Source organism: Podarcis vaucheri, assembly GCF_965113315.1.
Source record: "Podarcis vaucheri genome assembly, chromosome: 3".
In the NCBI taxonomy this organism is placed as follows: domain Eukaryota; kingdom Metazoa; phylum Chordata; class Lepidosauria; order Squamata; family Lacertidae; genus Podarcis; species Podarcis vaucheri.
In genome coordinates, this window is record NC_138761.1 from 87,116,800 (window position 1) to 87,133,557 (window position 16,758).

The following is a 16,758-nucleotide window of genomic DNA, read 5'->3' on the forward strand; positions in this document are numbered from 1 at the left end:
GTGTAGTTGCCAAGCCCCCTTTGCAACACTGTTCAGCACGTGCAAGTTTTTATAAGGTTGATCTTTAAGAAACCGCATTCACCATTTGCTACTGACACTGGCAGTGTGAGAAGATGAGTTTTTGTTGTACTATGAAGAGAAGTAATCCTTATGGTAGCATAGACTTTGGAAGTCTTCAAGTTATTCCTGTAAGTTCACAGCACAGATCTTCAGCATCAATATCTTTGTGTCCATTTGTGCATCAATGGTTTTTCTAAATTATTGTAGGCCTTAAGTACATCTTCAGACTGTACAGTATATATATCATATGGGAAGCCAACTAGAGAATTAAATTGTCTCAGTTGTTGGGGCCTCTTCTTCAACAGATTGTATGGCCATGTTTAAGACAGCATAGTAGAAACCTACTTTGAATTTCTGCTTTTGATCTTGTGGTGTCTCTGGGCCTCATACTCCAGTTGGTCTTTCTTTATTCTTTTTCTAACTTGTTTTGTCTCAAAGTCTGCCAGTATTCCCAGCTCTTTTGCAATCTCACTGGCATTACACCTGCAGCCCACAGGGTAATTATTGGTCATTTGCAATTGGCTTGTTAATGAATTTAAATTGGCTTACTTATTGTGTAGTAGCTTGCCTGTAATATTGACTTCAAAAAGGGTGTTGTATCATGTAACTTTCAAATTGCAACAGCAAGGGCCTTAGCTGCAATTCTAGAAGTATCGCCAGATAAACCTTTTAGGTTTGTGTCATCAAGGATCTCTCTCAAAGCGTTATACAGTGGTACCTTGGGTTACAAACGCTTCAGGTTACAGACTCCGCTAACCCAGAAATAGTACCTCGGGTTAAGAACTTTGCTTCAGGATGAGAACAGAAATTGTGCGGCGGTGGCAGCGGGAGGCCCCATTAGCTAAAGTGGTACCTCAGGTTAAGAACAGACCTCCAGAACAAATTAAGTTCCTAACACGAGGTACCACTGTATATATTACCAAGATGATATTTCATTTGTTTCAAAACATCAGCCCGACTCTCCCACCTTGTTTCCCTCAATGGCATAGCAGTCATGCCTGAGTCTGATACACGGCCAGCTAGAATTTGCCGGCTCTGAGTTGATGCAGCAAAATAATTATAGATCTGTTGAACCAAACTGAAGAAAATAGTTGCTTCCAGACAACAGTGAGCAGTAATTTTAATCTTAACTTTTGTATGTTTTAAGATATGATTGTGATTTTTTTCTTTATTGTCTTTTGTTTTTGTTTACTGCTTTGAGGGTTTTTTTAAAAAATACAATCAAGCTGTGTATAAATTTTATGAAATCAATCAGTCATTGACTACCAAGTTTAAAGAGTGCCTTGCAGGGAACAAAAAAGACATATGAGTTTGCCAAGGACTCTATTTTGTATGCTATTTTCTTTGCCTTTCATGTTACTCCCATTGCCACAACCTTGGCCATGCAGATTCTCAAATGGTAATCCCACTTGCTAAGCTGTCCAAGAAGAGTTTCTGTCATAAAGGGGCCTGCAGCCTCTTTAGTGGAAGAAATCCCAAGAAATGCTCTCTTATAACCTCAGGCTCAGACATGTCATCTGATGGTTTCATTACATCAACATAATGCACAATATTGCAATTTCTTCAGTATGACTAACATCATTCCAGAATTACTGAGTAGTATTTGGCTCTGTTTGCATGTGCTAAAATTCTCAACTTTATAGCACCTGCTAGAAGCGGTATAAGTTTATTCTGGATATCTTTTTCTAGGTAATGAACCATTGTTTCTTAATCTTTGACGCTACACAAATGTTCATTCTTGATAGGATCAAAATGGGCTAGATATTCTACAAATTTCAAAATTAATCCATTGCTAGCACTGTACAACTTTTCAGTTGTACCAGTTTTGCATGCTAGGAACTCTGATCAAAGCAATCAAGTGTTTTAAGATTTGTTGCCAGTATTCTACTTGTTAATGTCGTCAATTGTTTTTTCTTTAGATTGGCACAATTCAAATTTTCTCCTGGTCTGATAGTTTTCTAAATGGTCAGTATTCCTCTCATGCAAAGACAAAAATTGTTCCAATGTTCTTCCAGTCTTTTGAACCTGTTTCTTGTAGAATTGAAGCACCATTTTTTGCTGAACAATTTACAGCAAAAACAAAAGACCACATCATTAGAGGATGAATATATCAACCATTGAGGGCAGATTCCTTCACCATTTGCTAGTCTCCTCTTGCAGTGTACAGGGGAAAAAAATCTTCTGGGTTTTTTGAGTCTTTGTGAAAAACATATGATATAACTTGCCGTGGTCCGTGTTGTATTATAAATGATCACTGCAACAGTATTCTGCAGTACTCTCTCTTTTCTTGACATCCTCTTTTTCCTCTGTGTGTTATCCAGAAAGATCTCATTTGTGAAACTTCTGTTTTGGATATGATATCATTTGTAATAATAATAATAATAATAATAATAATAATAATAATAATAATATTTTATTTATAGTAGTTGGAGTACCACATTCAACTCCATCACTGCTAGTTTCAACAAGAGTACAGTTATATTATTCTTCAATTGCTTTCTGTGTACAAAGGTATTTCAGGAAGAACCACTCTTGCTTTGCTTGCTCCTTAGCTTTTTGTCTTTCAATTGTGGTACTGACCTCCATATGTTGCTTTTAATCAGCCATAGCTCACTAGAAAAATGAATACATTTCTAAATAAGATTAAGGTGTGACTGTAAGGTTGAAAATTCAGTGCATTTTAAGTCTCTCTCTGTGTGTGTACACACATACACAACATAACCTTGGTCACCCTAATGGATGACATTTGCAGAGAGCGGGACAGGGGAGGGCAGCCTAACTTCTACTTTTTGATCTGTCATTGCATTTGATACCATCAACAATGGTATCCTCCTGGACTGGCTTTGGGGAATGGGAATTGGGAACACTGTATTACAGTGATTCCAATCCTACCTTCAGGACCGAGTGCAGAAAGTAGCATTGGGAGAGTGCCTTTTGGCACCCTAGCAACTACATTTTGGGGTGCAGCAGGGGACATCTCCAGTGCTATACATGGAGCTGTTGGGAATGATCATTAGGGGTTTTGGGGTGAGCTGCCATCATTATGCTGATTACACTCAGTTCTATTTCTATATAACATCTGAATCAGAGATGTGCAGCCCCTGGGACACTGCCAGGACACCATGGATAAAGAAAAACAAGCTGAGTTTGATTCCTGGCAAGACAGAGGCACTGTGGGTTAGTGGTTCCTGTGTCTGAGAAATTGGTCTGTTGCCAACCTCGAATGGGACACGGGTTGCACTGAGCCTTGAGCTTGCCGATCGGAAGGTCTGTGGTTTGAATCCTTGCGATGGGGTGAACTCCCGTTGTTGTTCAGTCCCAGCTCCTGCCAAACTAGCAGTTTGAAAACAAGGTACTGCTCTGGCAGGAAGGTAAATGGTGTTTCTGTGCGCTGCTCTGGTTTCGCCAGAAGCGGCTTAGTCATGCTGGCCATGTGACCCGGAAAATCTGTCTGCGGACAAACGTCTCCCTCGGCCAGTAAAGCGAGATGAGCGCTGCAACCCCAGAGTCGTTCGCGACTGGACTTAACTGTCAGGGGTCCTTTACCTTTACCTTTTACAACCTTGAATGGGGTGTCGAGTTGCAGCTCGGCATCCAAAGAAAAATCAGTCTCACACCATGATAGGTTCCGAAATATGGCTGCTCTTAGGGCTAATGCAGCACAGCTTTTATTGTGTGAAATCAGAAAGATACAAAATACAAGCCAAGCAGTTTGTTTCTAGCCAGCAGATAAAGACCTTCGCACTAGACCGTTCGAGCATCAGGCCATGCTACGTTAGCCAATCATATGGGACAGCACGAGCTGTTCACGCGCTGTTCATGCTCCAAGGATGCTTCTAGCTATGAAATCACCCTGCAACAATAAGAACTTTGCTCATGCTTTCATGTACAAGCAATCATTTTCCCACATGTCCCCTTTTCTTGTTTATATTATTAGAGGAAAAGAGGGACCATTATTCCAAATCGTACACTTCATTGCCTAAGCGTCTACACTTTGCAACATAAATTCCTCTTGTAACCCCTGTGGTGGGCCGTGGTCGGTACCACCATGCAGTGCATTGGGAAATCAAAGAGGGTATGCATTGAATGCAACAACACACCATAATGAAGCCAGCAATACATGCAAATACAATCAATAATATATTTCTTAACCATAATCCACTAGGCAACTGTCAGGGCTGCTACCCAGTCCCAGCTCACATAGGACCACGCTACCAGCGTTCACGTTATACAGGTTCCATTTTCAAACTGCAATGTGCAGCCCTACGTCTTCTATGTCAGGCCGGCGAAGATCCGTCTGAGTTTCCGCCTCTAGCACACCAGCTTAATACCCTAGCCTTGCTCCACCTCCTGCGCCTCTCCTTAACGTCTCTGGGTCCTTCTGCCTGGGGTTTCCCCCTGCTCTCCCCCCTTGCTCTGACCGCTGGCGCTCCCTTCTGGGAATCCCCGGACTCACTGGACAGGCTCGGGGATCTCGGGTCGTCATCCCCACTCATCCCTCCTTCGTATTCCTCCCCCTCGCTCTCTGTTTCCTCCCTTCTCTGCGTCTCTGCTCCTGAACCCCTGACAGCAACCAAGAAAATAAGCAATCCCATGGATCAAAACCTTCAGGTGGATTCAAAGGATTATGGGCTATCATTTGTTCCATATAATCAATAGTAGCAGAGATATTGGTCGATTGATCAGTTATATACATACAGCAATGAGAATGAATTAAGGCACAAATTCCACCTTTAGAAGCAAGGATCACATCTAAAGCATAATGATGTTGAAGAACTACATTTCTTATTTCTGATATTTCTTTGTTAATAGCTTTTTTAAAATCATTTTTCTTAGCAGCTAAAAGGCACTAGCCAAGCATATTTTTTTCGCTTCAAGCATATTCCACTTGCTGTAACCAAAAAGATTGCAACAAGGTCGAGAACAGAGCCCATTGTCGCAGGCCTTGCTAAAGAACCATATTGCAACTTTCTGTCCGGGAACCATGCCAAAGCACAAAAATGAAACAAACTGGAACACACTGAAATTCCCTCACCCCCTCCCTTGCCAAGAGTCCACAATAGTGCCAAGACAGCCCTCTGTACATGTTCAGGGGAACACATCATAGGGCAGGACTCCTGAGGGAGGAGAAAAAAAAATATCTGGGGGGTAAAATCCAAGTGATGTCAATAAGGATGAGAATGGTAAATTAGTCCAATGGCTGTTTCTGAGCAACCTGTGTGATATTTCGTAGCTCGATTATTGGCATGTAAAAACCACAATCCAGAAGAAGTCACACAACCATTTCTGCAGATACAGGAGCCCATTTGCTGTAAATAGGTCTGATGTATTGCTCCTTGTACTGCTGAGTCAAAAGTCCAAGCCCAATGAAGCGTGATGACACAGATGGGATGGTTGCTATTAGGAGGCAAAACTGTAATGATGTTTGGTGGTTGAAGTGGCTTCCCAGGGAAAAGGGGGGCCAATGCAGTAGGGGTGAAGATGGCCTTTCAGCGTGCCAGGAAACACTGGAACAGCTGTGGAAGAGCCTCTTCCATTGCAAAGGTGATTGTGATCTTGTCCGCTGGATCCTTATGTCCTTTAAGGGCAGAAAATAGTGGAGACAAAGTAGAGGTGGGCAGGTCCAAATAACTCTTTATCCAATTCAGCTGTCCAAGGATTTGTTGTAAATCCACCAGTCTAAGATAACCAGGAAACTGTAGTTGAGGCGTAACTGGAATGGCTGCAGATGGTGTCAGCTTGTGTCCCAGGTACGTAATGGGTAAAGTCCGCTGGATTTTTTCCTTAGCCACTGTCAATCCAACAGGTTGTAGCCTTTGCAGGATTTTGGGACACGGCGGAGGACAAGGCCGTGGCTAGCAGGCTGTGGCTAGCAGTGCCCACTGACTGGCAGGCTTTAAGCATATCAGCAATGGCTATATTTGATGTTGCCATTAGAAGGCGCAGCTCTTGCGTACAGTGCTCATTTGAATTATCAAACACAAGCTGGCGTACAATCGGTTCTTGTGCTGCCAGGTCCTGAACTTGCCACTTGAAGGTATTGTACAAGCGATCAACAAATTGTCCATAGAGCTTTGCAGGGCCCTGTCTGACGCTCCCCAATTGGCCATTGCGCTCATTCTTGTCATCAGGGACAGAGGCTAAAGCCTCCTGAGCAGCAGCCGTAGTGGCCTCCCAATATTGAGGATCGAGAGTTAGCTGTTGGGCAACAGTAAGAAAATTGCCTCCTCCCGTTAACCCATCGAGGACATCAGCTTGGGTTAACATGACGGGGGGTGGCGGTGGTGCGGGAGCAATCACAGGGAAGAGATTTGGAGTATCAGCATCAAAAGGCAGCAACGGAGCGGTGGCACAGAGAGATCTTTGAAGAGGAATTGTAGGAGCGGTGCCAAATGCCTTGGGCGGAGGAGGTGGGAGAGCTGGGGGTGCTGCAGAATTTGAAGAATGCAGGGGAGTGACAGGAGGAGCCGAAGGGAAAATGTCCGGCGGTTTAGGAGGTAGGTTTGAGGCAGGCAAAGCAGGAGCGGGGAGGGCGGGCGAAGAAGTTGTGGCAGCAGCCAGAAGAATGTTTGAAGGAGTTAAGCACGACATAGCTTTGTAGACGTTACTCCAGGCATGCAAAACCTTGACATCAATCTGAGGATGATTTTGAAAGAAGTGTCCAATTTTTTTCCAATCGTCTAACTCCCAATTTCCGTCCTGGGGGAACCAGGGGCAGTGAGTGTCCAGGGCTTTTATAAGGGACTTAAGGTCAGCTTTCCGAACAGCAAGGTTGTTACTGGCCAAAAGGAATTTAAGGTCTTTATAAAATTTTTTCTGTGGTGCAGAGAGAGACTTTCCCATGATTGCAAGAGTTGCAAAAAGAGCAGGGAGCACTTACCGGAGGGATCCTTAGAAGGATGAGGGAGGCGCCTTTTTGCCCTGTCCGGGCGGAAGTAAGTGCTGATAGGTCCGTAACGTAGTCCAGAATCACATTCACACGGGAGCTCTCACCAGGGATCCACTACGTGGATGAACGACGCGTCTGCAGCCCTTGCCAGGCGAGGTGAGGCTGAACGTTGTTTAACAGCATGAAATCCAAAAGAAATCACACGGGAGCACTCACCAGGGATCCACTACGTGGATGAACGACGTGTTGGTGAGTGCTGAATAATGAAAAACAACGTGAAGTCCGAAGGCAGTCACACGGGGCACCAATTGTCGAGTTGCAGCTCGGCATCCAAAGAAAAATCAGTCTCACACCATGATAGGTTCCGAAATATGGCTGCTCTTAGGGCTAATGCAGCACAGCTTTTATTGTGTGAAATCAGAAAGATACAAAATACAAGCCAAGCAGTTTGTTTCTAGCCAGCAGATAAAGACCTTCGCACTAGACCGTTCGAGCATCAGGCCATGCTACGTTAGCCAATCATATGGGACAGCACGAGCTGTTCACGCGCTGTTCATGCTCCAAGGATGCTTCTAGCTATGAAATCACCCTGCAACAATAAGAACTTTGCTCATGCTTTCATGTACAAGCAATCATTTTCCCACAATGGGGTTGCACTCTCCCTGAAGGAGCAGGTTTGCAGTTTGGGGTTGCTTCTGGATCCAGCTCTGTTACTGGATGCTCAGGTAGCCTCAGTGACAAGAAGTGCCTTTTACCAACTGTGGCTGGTTCGACAGCTGTGGCTATTTTGGACTGGGAAAAGCTTGCCACAGTAGTTCATACATTGGCTACTTCAAGACTGCATTACTGCAATGCACTGTATGTGGGGCTTCCCTTGCAGAAGCTGCAGTTAATGCAGAATGCTGCAGCATGATTGCTGACAGGATTGAGTCCTAGTCAGCATATAACACCTGTGCTCAGAGATCTGCACTGGTTGCCGGTTTGCTGCTGGGCTAAATTCAAGGTGTTACTGTTAGCATATTAAGCCCTTAACAATTTTGGACCAGTTTACCTGTGATCAAGCAGGTGGCTCTGCTGTACTTTTCAGCACCTGCTAAAAACATTCCTGTTTAGATAACTCAAAGGTCAATACTGTGCCCCTCTGAGTTCTGTGCTCTGATACCTGCCTAATTGGCCTCATGATGGCACCAGCCCCAATATTACCTTATTAAGTAAGTCTTAACTACTAATTAAGTTTTTTAACTGAAATATCTAGTAAAGCATAGTTACATGCAGTACAGTGGTACTTCTGATTACAAATTGAATCCATTCCGGAGGTCCGTTCATAACCGGAAACCGCTCGTAACCTGAGGAGCCATTAGTGAAAGTGCACCTCTCGCTGCACACGCGCCTCTGGGTGCATGATTTCCACTCACATCCCAGGGCAAAGTTCGCAACCGGGAGTGGCTACTTCCGGGTTACTGGAGCTCATAACCCACAGCATGTGCAACCAGAGGTACCATTGTACATGTAAACTTGCTTTTCTTCTCTGCTGCCTCAGTTTCTAGAAAAGCTCTCCTCTTGGGGGGTTTATGATTATATCACTATTTAGCTGGGAATTGTGCTGTATACACGGGGCAGTTTATTTCCTGCATTCCATGTGTGCGTGCTTTTGCATTGTCCATAGGGCATCCTCATCCAAGGCTCCATCTGTCCTATATATTAAAAGTTGTATCATACCACTTGAAACACGGCTTCCCCCAAAGAATCTTGGGACCTATAGTTTAAGGGTGCTGAGGGTTGTTTGGAGGCCCCTAGTCTCTTCCCTGATGGGACCCAAGTGGCAGCCCATAATTCTCCCCATTTAATTTATTATGAGGAATTATAAGGCGAGGAAGTCATATAACTGTGAACATAAGTGCCTTAGTGCACTTATTGGTGGCCTTTTTAAAAAAATGTGTGACAATATTTTGCTGGGTGCACTGTCCATCGCCCTCTACTGTTGTTAGTGAGGCACTTCTCAGTGCTGAGGCTGAGAATGGCAAAAAATCATTTTTGTTTTTAAATTAACCTGTTTTGTGCAAATCTGGTATGTTGGAAAACTTGTATCTCAAAAATAATTTTTAATAATTGGTCAGGCACAAATGTAAACCAGTATCTGCATGCATGCCCATAATAGACCTCAGGTTTCCAGAACTTGGAGAGGATGGGCTATGGCAGGTGGGACTGGGCACGTGTGCGCGTATGCACACACATTTTATCCCAGTTTTGTTTAAGTTTGGCAGATTGTAAAACTTGTAACTCAGAAATGGAAAAAAGGCCATAGGCAGGTAAACAAATGCTTGCACTCGTGCCTGCAATGGACCTTGGGTTCAGAAAGTACTAATTGTGGGGTGGGAAAAACAACACAGAGTTCAAACATATCCCATCAAGCACCGCCTGCTACTGTGGGTGACAAACACTAGGACAGAGTTTAGTTGAAAGTGCATTTGTAAGAAATATTGTTTAGTTGAAACAGGTGCATAAAGACAGTAATATGTTAGCATTTCTAATATGGGTAGATAATCTGTTACTGTGTGGGAGTATATATCTGGTGGTTTAACCGTAGCACCTGTGTCGATCTTTAGACTCATCTGATGACTAAAATATTCACATTCAATGTGCATAGTGCAATGAGGTTGCTGAGCAGCACAGAATGACTTGGGAGTCTATTGAGTTCACAGGACCTCAGGGAATTAGGAGACAATACTGAGATGATGTCAGGAGAGAGGGTATAGAACATGGAATAGGAGGAATATAAAAGGAAGCAATGTAATAGGAGGCTTCTAAGGCCAAGGAGAACACCCCAGTACTGATTAACAGAGAATCAAATGGCATATAATACCTGCTATGCTGATTCCTTAGCTTTGACTGCATCATGGCTAACCAGAGGTTGAAGACTCAGACATAACGAACTTATGTGATGTGTTCCACTAGCATTTATTTAAGTTAAAGAAAAAAGCATATACATGATAGTTATTTTAACCTGTTTTATTAACAACAATATGGATTCAGTTTATCATGAAATTACAATTAACATTGTATTCTAATATAATGGCTTAAGCCATTTTAGCATCAGTGGAAATGTCCCTTATATTTTTTCCATTACTGTCATACAACCAACCTTAAAGCACTTTCCCCTCATATTGTAGCCAGTTTTAGTTTCTCATAACACACCCAATGGCGTGTTTGTGGAAGTATTCCATATCTGTTTGAATTACTGGAAATTTTATGAAAACCTAGGAAACAATTTAAATATTCATAGCAATTTTTGATGTTGCAGTCAATTTGAACAATATTAAAACAATTTTGTGGTAAAGAAGGGAGCTGAAGCTCAGAAAGGCAAATCTAATTATTCTGCAAATAAAGCCAATGAAGTTAACAGAATCACACCAGGTCAAAATTGGTCTTCTTATGGTTATTTATTAAGGCCCCAATTCTAAAAACAAAAACAAAACATTCTTGTGTGTGAATCTATTGATCACTGAAATGTTCATATATTTAGGGTGGACTAAGGCTGTGATTCTAAGCACATTCACAACAAAATCTTATGTATTGCAACCTTATGCATTCAGAAGCAAGTAAGTCCCCACTGGCCCAGTTCGAACATAAAACTAAGCCAAACCATGGCCAAGCATGAAAGAGTGAGTGTGTAGGTATTCACAGTAAAAATCAGTTATTTCACTCCTCGGTCCTTTTCCTGCTGCTCAGGAACTAAGCCATTGTTTGGCTAAGCAATACAGCATGTCCAAATGTGGGCTGTTGGTTTGTCTCACAAACCTCAGAAGAGAAGCCAAGAACAAACCTTAGCTACAGCTCATGGTCTGCACGGGGTGAGACAAACCATGCGCCTGGGTTTTGGCATAATGCCAAGTCAACATGGCTTTGCTCTGGGTCGCACAACAGCAGGGCAATTGTGGGATGGGGGAAGCAAAATTGTTACGGTCTTTACTGTATCAGGATGCCCACACATTCATGTTTAGGCATGCTTTGGCGAATGAGTTCAACAGGGCTTATTCCAATGTAAGTGTATAAAAGATTGTAACTTTAGGGCCAAACTACACATTACATATACATTAGCCCAGTATCTCTTTTTTCGTTTCCCTCTTTAATAAGCCACCTCATGAGGGAATTATTGAGAATGTCGAAATACCAGGCAGAAAGAGTTAAGCACTGCCTCCCCGCATCACATTCATTTTTCTGCTCAATTATACATTCCAGTACATCTTGTAGAGAACAAGGGCAGCAGGCTATCATATACACCTTTGTGTGATGTAATTTGCCCCTTAATAGAAATAAGTCCCATTGAATACAGCACTTATACACCATGCTTCAGCTTGCTTTTGCTTATATATTTCATTTTTCTTTTTGCTAAATTTTACTGTGCTTTAGCATAACGCTTTTCTTTATCTACTTTCTGTTATTATTTGTGCATTAATTTTTAGAGTCAACATGACATCTGGATTAATTTAGGGAAGTATTATTTTCCTCAGGAAATATTTGGAACAATGTCATTCACACTTTAAACAGATGCTTAGGAAAACTTGGAGCTCAAACCTGCATTTTCTTAACCTTGACACCACTTGTTGAGGTAAGCTAACAGAATTTTTGAATAGTTCAGTACATATATAAACTCATGGGCAATAAAATTTTATAAAGTGTTTTGGATTGATTTGTCTGGTCAGATGGACAGAAGCAACTGCCATTGTGTTTAATGACAGCAGTCTGTTTAGGTATGAATATCTCATACACATTTACTGTGGTTAGTGTGATATACTGAATTCTAAGTTTGAACACTGTTATCTTTATTTAAATAAAACTATATCATATGAGCAAGAAGAAAATATATATTTTAGATACTATCATCAGAATTACTATGTTCAGTTCTTTCTTCAACTTGGAACATGTGACATACCTATCAAAATAAAATTAATCGTTTACATTGTAATCCTCAAATCATTTGGAAGGATCAAATTATTCCCTCCTGTTTTGTTTTTACAGATTTCATATGCTTTAATACACAGGGAGATTGACAGCTCTCAATGAATAACAATGGAGAAGTTCATTCTGTCCCTGCTCCTACACTTCATTATCATTGTGGTGAGTTCAGTAGTATTCAACATGAAAATTTGGTAATTATTTCAGCAGGAGGAAAGATGACCCACATGCTATGTTGTGCATGTAGGAACTCACATTGATGATATATGAAATCCACACTTGAACATTCATATTAAAAATCAAAACCTTCACATAATTGTTTTTTAAAATGTACCAGTGTAATCAGTGTAACAGTAGAAAAAAGACCATGTACATTTAGAATAGCATTTGTAAATCCTGCCAGTGCAAAGGGGTGTATGTGTGTGCTGGGGATGGAGTGAGAATACGAATTGTTAGCTGTAACTTTGCAAAGGTATTCCTGATTTGTATGTATTTTGAAAGTAGCCAACTTTCAAATTATGTGCATAATTAAAACAAGGAGGACTCAAGCATGTCCTCTGATTAAGGCAAAAATAGCAATTTCTGGTAGGTGAATCATCTAAGCCAAGACAACCATAGTTGCCTTGTAGCAGCAACCCTCTCTAACCCATAGCTGAAATGGAGCTCCATTTAGATGCTGTTGTCTCCATAGACGTGATGGAATGATATTGCATGTTCATCTATTTAAAATGGGAAGCAGGTCTAATTATTTGTACACGTGTTGCTTGCCTTGTGCCTTTGCTCTAGCTCCTTTGTTAAGCTAGATTTCACATAAAGCACAAAAAGGCACTATTAAACATTCAATACATAAAATAAAGGTCTATTGTCTGTAGTCTATTTTTTTAATAGGGAAAAATAGCTTTGGCTGGATAAACTGCAGATATCTAAATAAGGAAGTATTTAAACTCTTGTCTCGGAACGTGTTTTGACAGAAGTATATTTTATATAACAGAGGAAGGAGTGACAGGCATAAACTATATGCTCCTCTCCCTTCCCCCCATAGTCTGCAACAGATGCAACTCATCAACACACCTCTTTTTGCTCTGCTTTTGACAAGTAGATGGGCAGAAATGATCTGTTGGGAGGACAAATTTTGTTTAGGCACCTCCAGTTGCCTCCTTGTAAATATATTTTGCGTAGGTGCCTCCTTGTAAATATTCTGGAAAATCTGTTTTTGTTCACATAAACATTTTACAGCCATCAACTTTCAGCAAAAATTATACAGCAAATTGTAATGGTAAACTGTAGAAAATTATGTGGGAAGTGAAAGACAGCCATGTGCTTCAGTGTGCCTTCTCTTTGTATTTACCATGAGCTTTGACCAAGCAAAAGCTGCAGAACAGCATTAATCATCTGCAGGTATCATATGAATGACACAGTATAAACAATTTACAATTTGTTTGTACTTTCACATAAGATTAAGAGGAAACATCAAGAAATTTATTTTGTATAAAAGAACAATGGAGGCAGAAACTACAACAGATGTAGAGTAAACAGTTCAAATTGTTTGCAGTACAATCTGCAGCATTTAACCATGATTAAGACTCTTGTGACATTTTTATGTATAATATCATTCTCAGCAGGGCTGTCTTGTAAACGATCACATGCTCTGAGTGAGCTAGTAGTGGCATCCTTCAGTTTGTGGAATGCCTTTGGAATCACTAGAGAAGGTTGAGCACAGGACATCCTGCTCATGAGCATACACAGAATGTATATTTTGGGGGGAGGGGATATAATAAATAGAAACATTTGTTACCAATGGGAAGTGAGATTGGAATGTGCTTATAGGCTTTTAAAAGATTTCTGTGGCAAAGCTTAGGTATGACATTGTAAATATTTACTAGTATTGTTGCTTCATATTAGTCTTAATAAAATTTGGGAAGTAAAGTACATTTTTTTTGGGGGGGGGAATAAACTTCGATTTCCTGGAAGCTGTGAATCACAAACCTCTGTGGATAAGAGTTTGGGGACAAAGACTGTTCTGAAACATCTATTCGAAAGTCACACCCGTTTCTAGGTTCCCATTGTTAAAACCTCTACAGGCAGTTCTGTAAACCTTTCTTTCTTCCCAGCACACCTTCCAAGAACAAATACTTGGAGCATCTGACAGGTAGTCTTCACTGTCAGATGAGTTGTATTTCCTTAGTCTTTGTGGGGAGGACAAATGATTAACCCTTCATTCCTTCTTTCTATCTACATATTTTTTTACCTGTGCTTGTGCATACTCTTTTCTTTTTATTTTTTTTCTTAACTCCTGAAAAATAATTATTCTATTTTCTCCCTGTTCTACTTTCCACTGTTTTTTTTTATCTCTCCAACCTCATACAGTACTTTTTCTATTCTCCCCAATCTTTGCTTGTGCTATCATTCAGCCTCAGAACTTGAGGACTGACTACATCATAAAAGGAGAAGATATTACATCTGAAGCAAGCTTCTGTTTCTCCCTTGTAGAGATTTTTACCAAAATTCTTCAGATTCACAAGAGGACCATCAATATGTTCAGAAAGTTTGAGACGAGAAAAATTCACATTGAAGGTCATCCCTGATAACTTGGAATTGTGTACATTTCATAGCAAAAGGGGGAAAAAGGTCAGTCCTAACCTAAAAAAAGTGCTGTGCAAAATACTTTGTCTCAGTATTATATCTCCAAAGAGATACAGATACTAAGGAAGCTTGCAACTAGCAGCCATTTCTAATCTTTTATTATGGGTGTTCCTTCATTAGCAGCTGCATATAGTAGTTTTTGTTGCAAACATAACTGGTCTAATTCAGGGCAGATATTTATTTTAACCAAAAGCAAAGTGCTTTATTTTCTTGAGAATTTTACTTGCGTACTTTAGAAACATGGTTTCTACATGTTCAGATCTGTTGTTGTTTAATAAACCTCTAGCATTAGTTTTGTAGATTACTCATTTATACCTACTGTACTAAATGAAAGAACCAATGTACTGCAGATATAAATTGAATTTTTCCATCTCCTAAACATGCATTTTCATGCAGCTAAAAGATATGGACTCATACAACTGCCTTTCTTTCTGATTAATTTTTTAAAAAATCATTAAAAGGGCTTTCAAAATAGTCCATGCTCTGATATGTATGACTGAAAGGATTACTCAGCATGTGAACAAAATCCACAAAATGCTATTTAAGTTTGACATGAGGCAGGCTGAGAGCATCTGCACCATCCCCTGGCTTGCAAATGCTTTGAGATGATCTTGACATTCCAGTCCTTAGAGAGTCTGTAGAGAGAGTCGTTTCCACTAATGGGTGGGAAATGCCTTCGAAAGTCTCATTTTCTCTCTCTGCTTCCAATTCTTCATCAGTTATAAATAATTTTGATTCCCTCCATCTGCTGTATAATTCTTGACTACCTCTTGAGCTACTGGTGTCACTACCAGAAATCTGTACATTCAGTTCTTCGGCTGTTGACTGTATAAGGTTTTGAACAGATAGCGATTTCCCTATATCCATTTGTACTATTGGTTTCACTGAGACCAAGGGTTCCCCTTCTGTATCAAGGCTTTTTCTCCATGAGAGATCCTTTGTCACACTGGACTGTGCAATTTGTCCATTATCATTTGAAGCAACAAGGCAAGCGGTGACATCAGAAGTATTTTCCTGTGTGCTCACGGGAATAACATGTATAGGCTCCAGCCTATTGTTATGCTTTACTGATGAAAAAGGTGGTATCTGTAACGTTGTAGGTGTTGTTGGCTTAGATGTCTGGTGTATTTGGTTTAGTGCATTATTAGCTGATAGAGTTGCAGGTCCATCATTTGGCACCTGTGTGGCTTGACTATGCATAGTTGGACTAAACGCATAGTAAGCTTGAGGGTTAAATTCATTTGGTGTCAGTATAAGCTGTAGGCCACATGGCATGTTGACACTGGCTGATCTGGATACACATCCACTGGTCTGGGCAGAGCTAGACAAATCTTTACTATCTACAGGGCTTTGATAATCAGAAGTTTGATCACATTCAAAAGTTGGCATTTGAAATGAAGCCAAAGTCAGTGCAGATACAGATCCTTTCTTCAAGACCTGTTGGTAGATATCTAGTAGTGAGTCTAATTTTGACTCTATGGATTGAACCTGGCGGTGGAAGAAGAAAATTGTCTATGAGTACCAAATATTATAAACCAAGCATACATATATAAATAATCATAGAATATTAGAGTTGGAAGAGGGACCCAAGGGTCATCTACTCCAACCCCCTGCAATACAGGAAGCTCAGCTAAAAACATCCATGACAGATGGCCAACCACAATATCTGCAAAGAAAGGCTAGTTAAATTTTGGTGAAAAATGAATCCATTCAAGTAGCTCCAGTGAAATTTTACCCAAATGTATGGAACTTGTGGAGATATTTCTGTACAGCACTTATGCTATGACTACAGTTTTCTAGGCCAGTTCTATTCACTTAAAACTGGCTCAGTCCCACTGACACAACAAAGAAGAATAAAAGTACAAAATGCCACTGACACCTTAGAAGAATAATTTTGCACACAGAATGACTTTGGTGTAGATACCAGAGGAAATTATTTTACCTTCCATATATTAAAAACATGTTTTAAATTACTGAAATAGTGATCAATAAAATAAAATGGGACTCGTGATGTTTGAGAGTCATGTTACCTGTTTTTCCACCTTGACTACGCGCCCTAGCATGCTAAGGTCATCAGCTGCCTCATTCTCTGCAGTATTTTTCTCTCGACTTCTTTTATCAGACGCAATTTGTCCCCTTCCAAGAATCTGGTCAACCCTGCAAGGTAATTAAATATACAAGTGTGCAAGATCACTTCAACAGGTAAGAGT

At 40.8% G+C, this 16,758-nt stretch overlaps 2 protein-coding genes across 24 annotated transcripts in view; one reads left to right on the plus strand and one right to left on the minus strand.

The window, feature by feature from the left end:
* Positions 1-16,758, plus strand: part of LOC309529933 (uncharacterized protein) — a 51,037-nt gene that overhangs the window by 703 nt on the left and 33,576 nt on the right. For 9 of the 19 annotated variants that reach the window (XR_014218518.1, XR_014218519.1, XR_014218521.1 and 6 more), the window contains exons 1-3: positions 9,950-12,067; positions 14,396-14,533; positions 16,671-16,750. Coding sequence is in view for 7 of the 19 variants with exons in the window: in XM_082218419.1 (XP_082074545.1) it covers positions 12,020-12,067; positions 14,396-14,533; positions 16,671-16,750 (266 nt within the window). In the remaining 12 variants the exon portion in view is untranslated. Of the gene's footprint in view, positions 1-9,949; positions 14,534-16,670; positions 16,751-16,758 lie in introns of those variants that run through there. The other 10 variants (XR_014218515.1, XR_014218517.1, XR_014218520.1 and 7 more) reach the window with 8 other exon arrangements.
* KCNQ5 (potassium voltage-gated channel subfamily Q member 5) overlaps positions 14,972-16,758 on the minus strand; it is a 264,075-nt gene continuing 262,288 nt past the window's right edge. For all 5 annotated transcript variants that reach the window (XM_082218295.1, XM_082218291.1, XM_082218292.1 and 2 more), the window contains 2 exons: positions 16,579-16,705; positions 14,972-16,036 (listed from right to left, as the gene is read on the minus strand). In XM_082218295.1, coding sequence (XP_082074421.1) covers positions 15,086-16,036; positions 16,579-16,705 — 1,078 coding nt within the window. In that variant the 3' untranslated portion in view covers positions 14,972-15,085. The remainder of the gene's footprint in view (positions 16,037-16,578; positions 16,706-16,758) is intronic.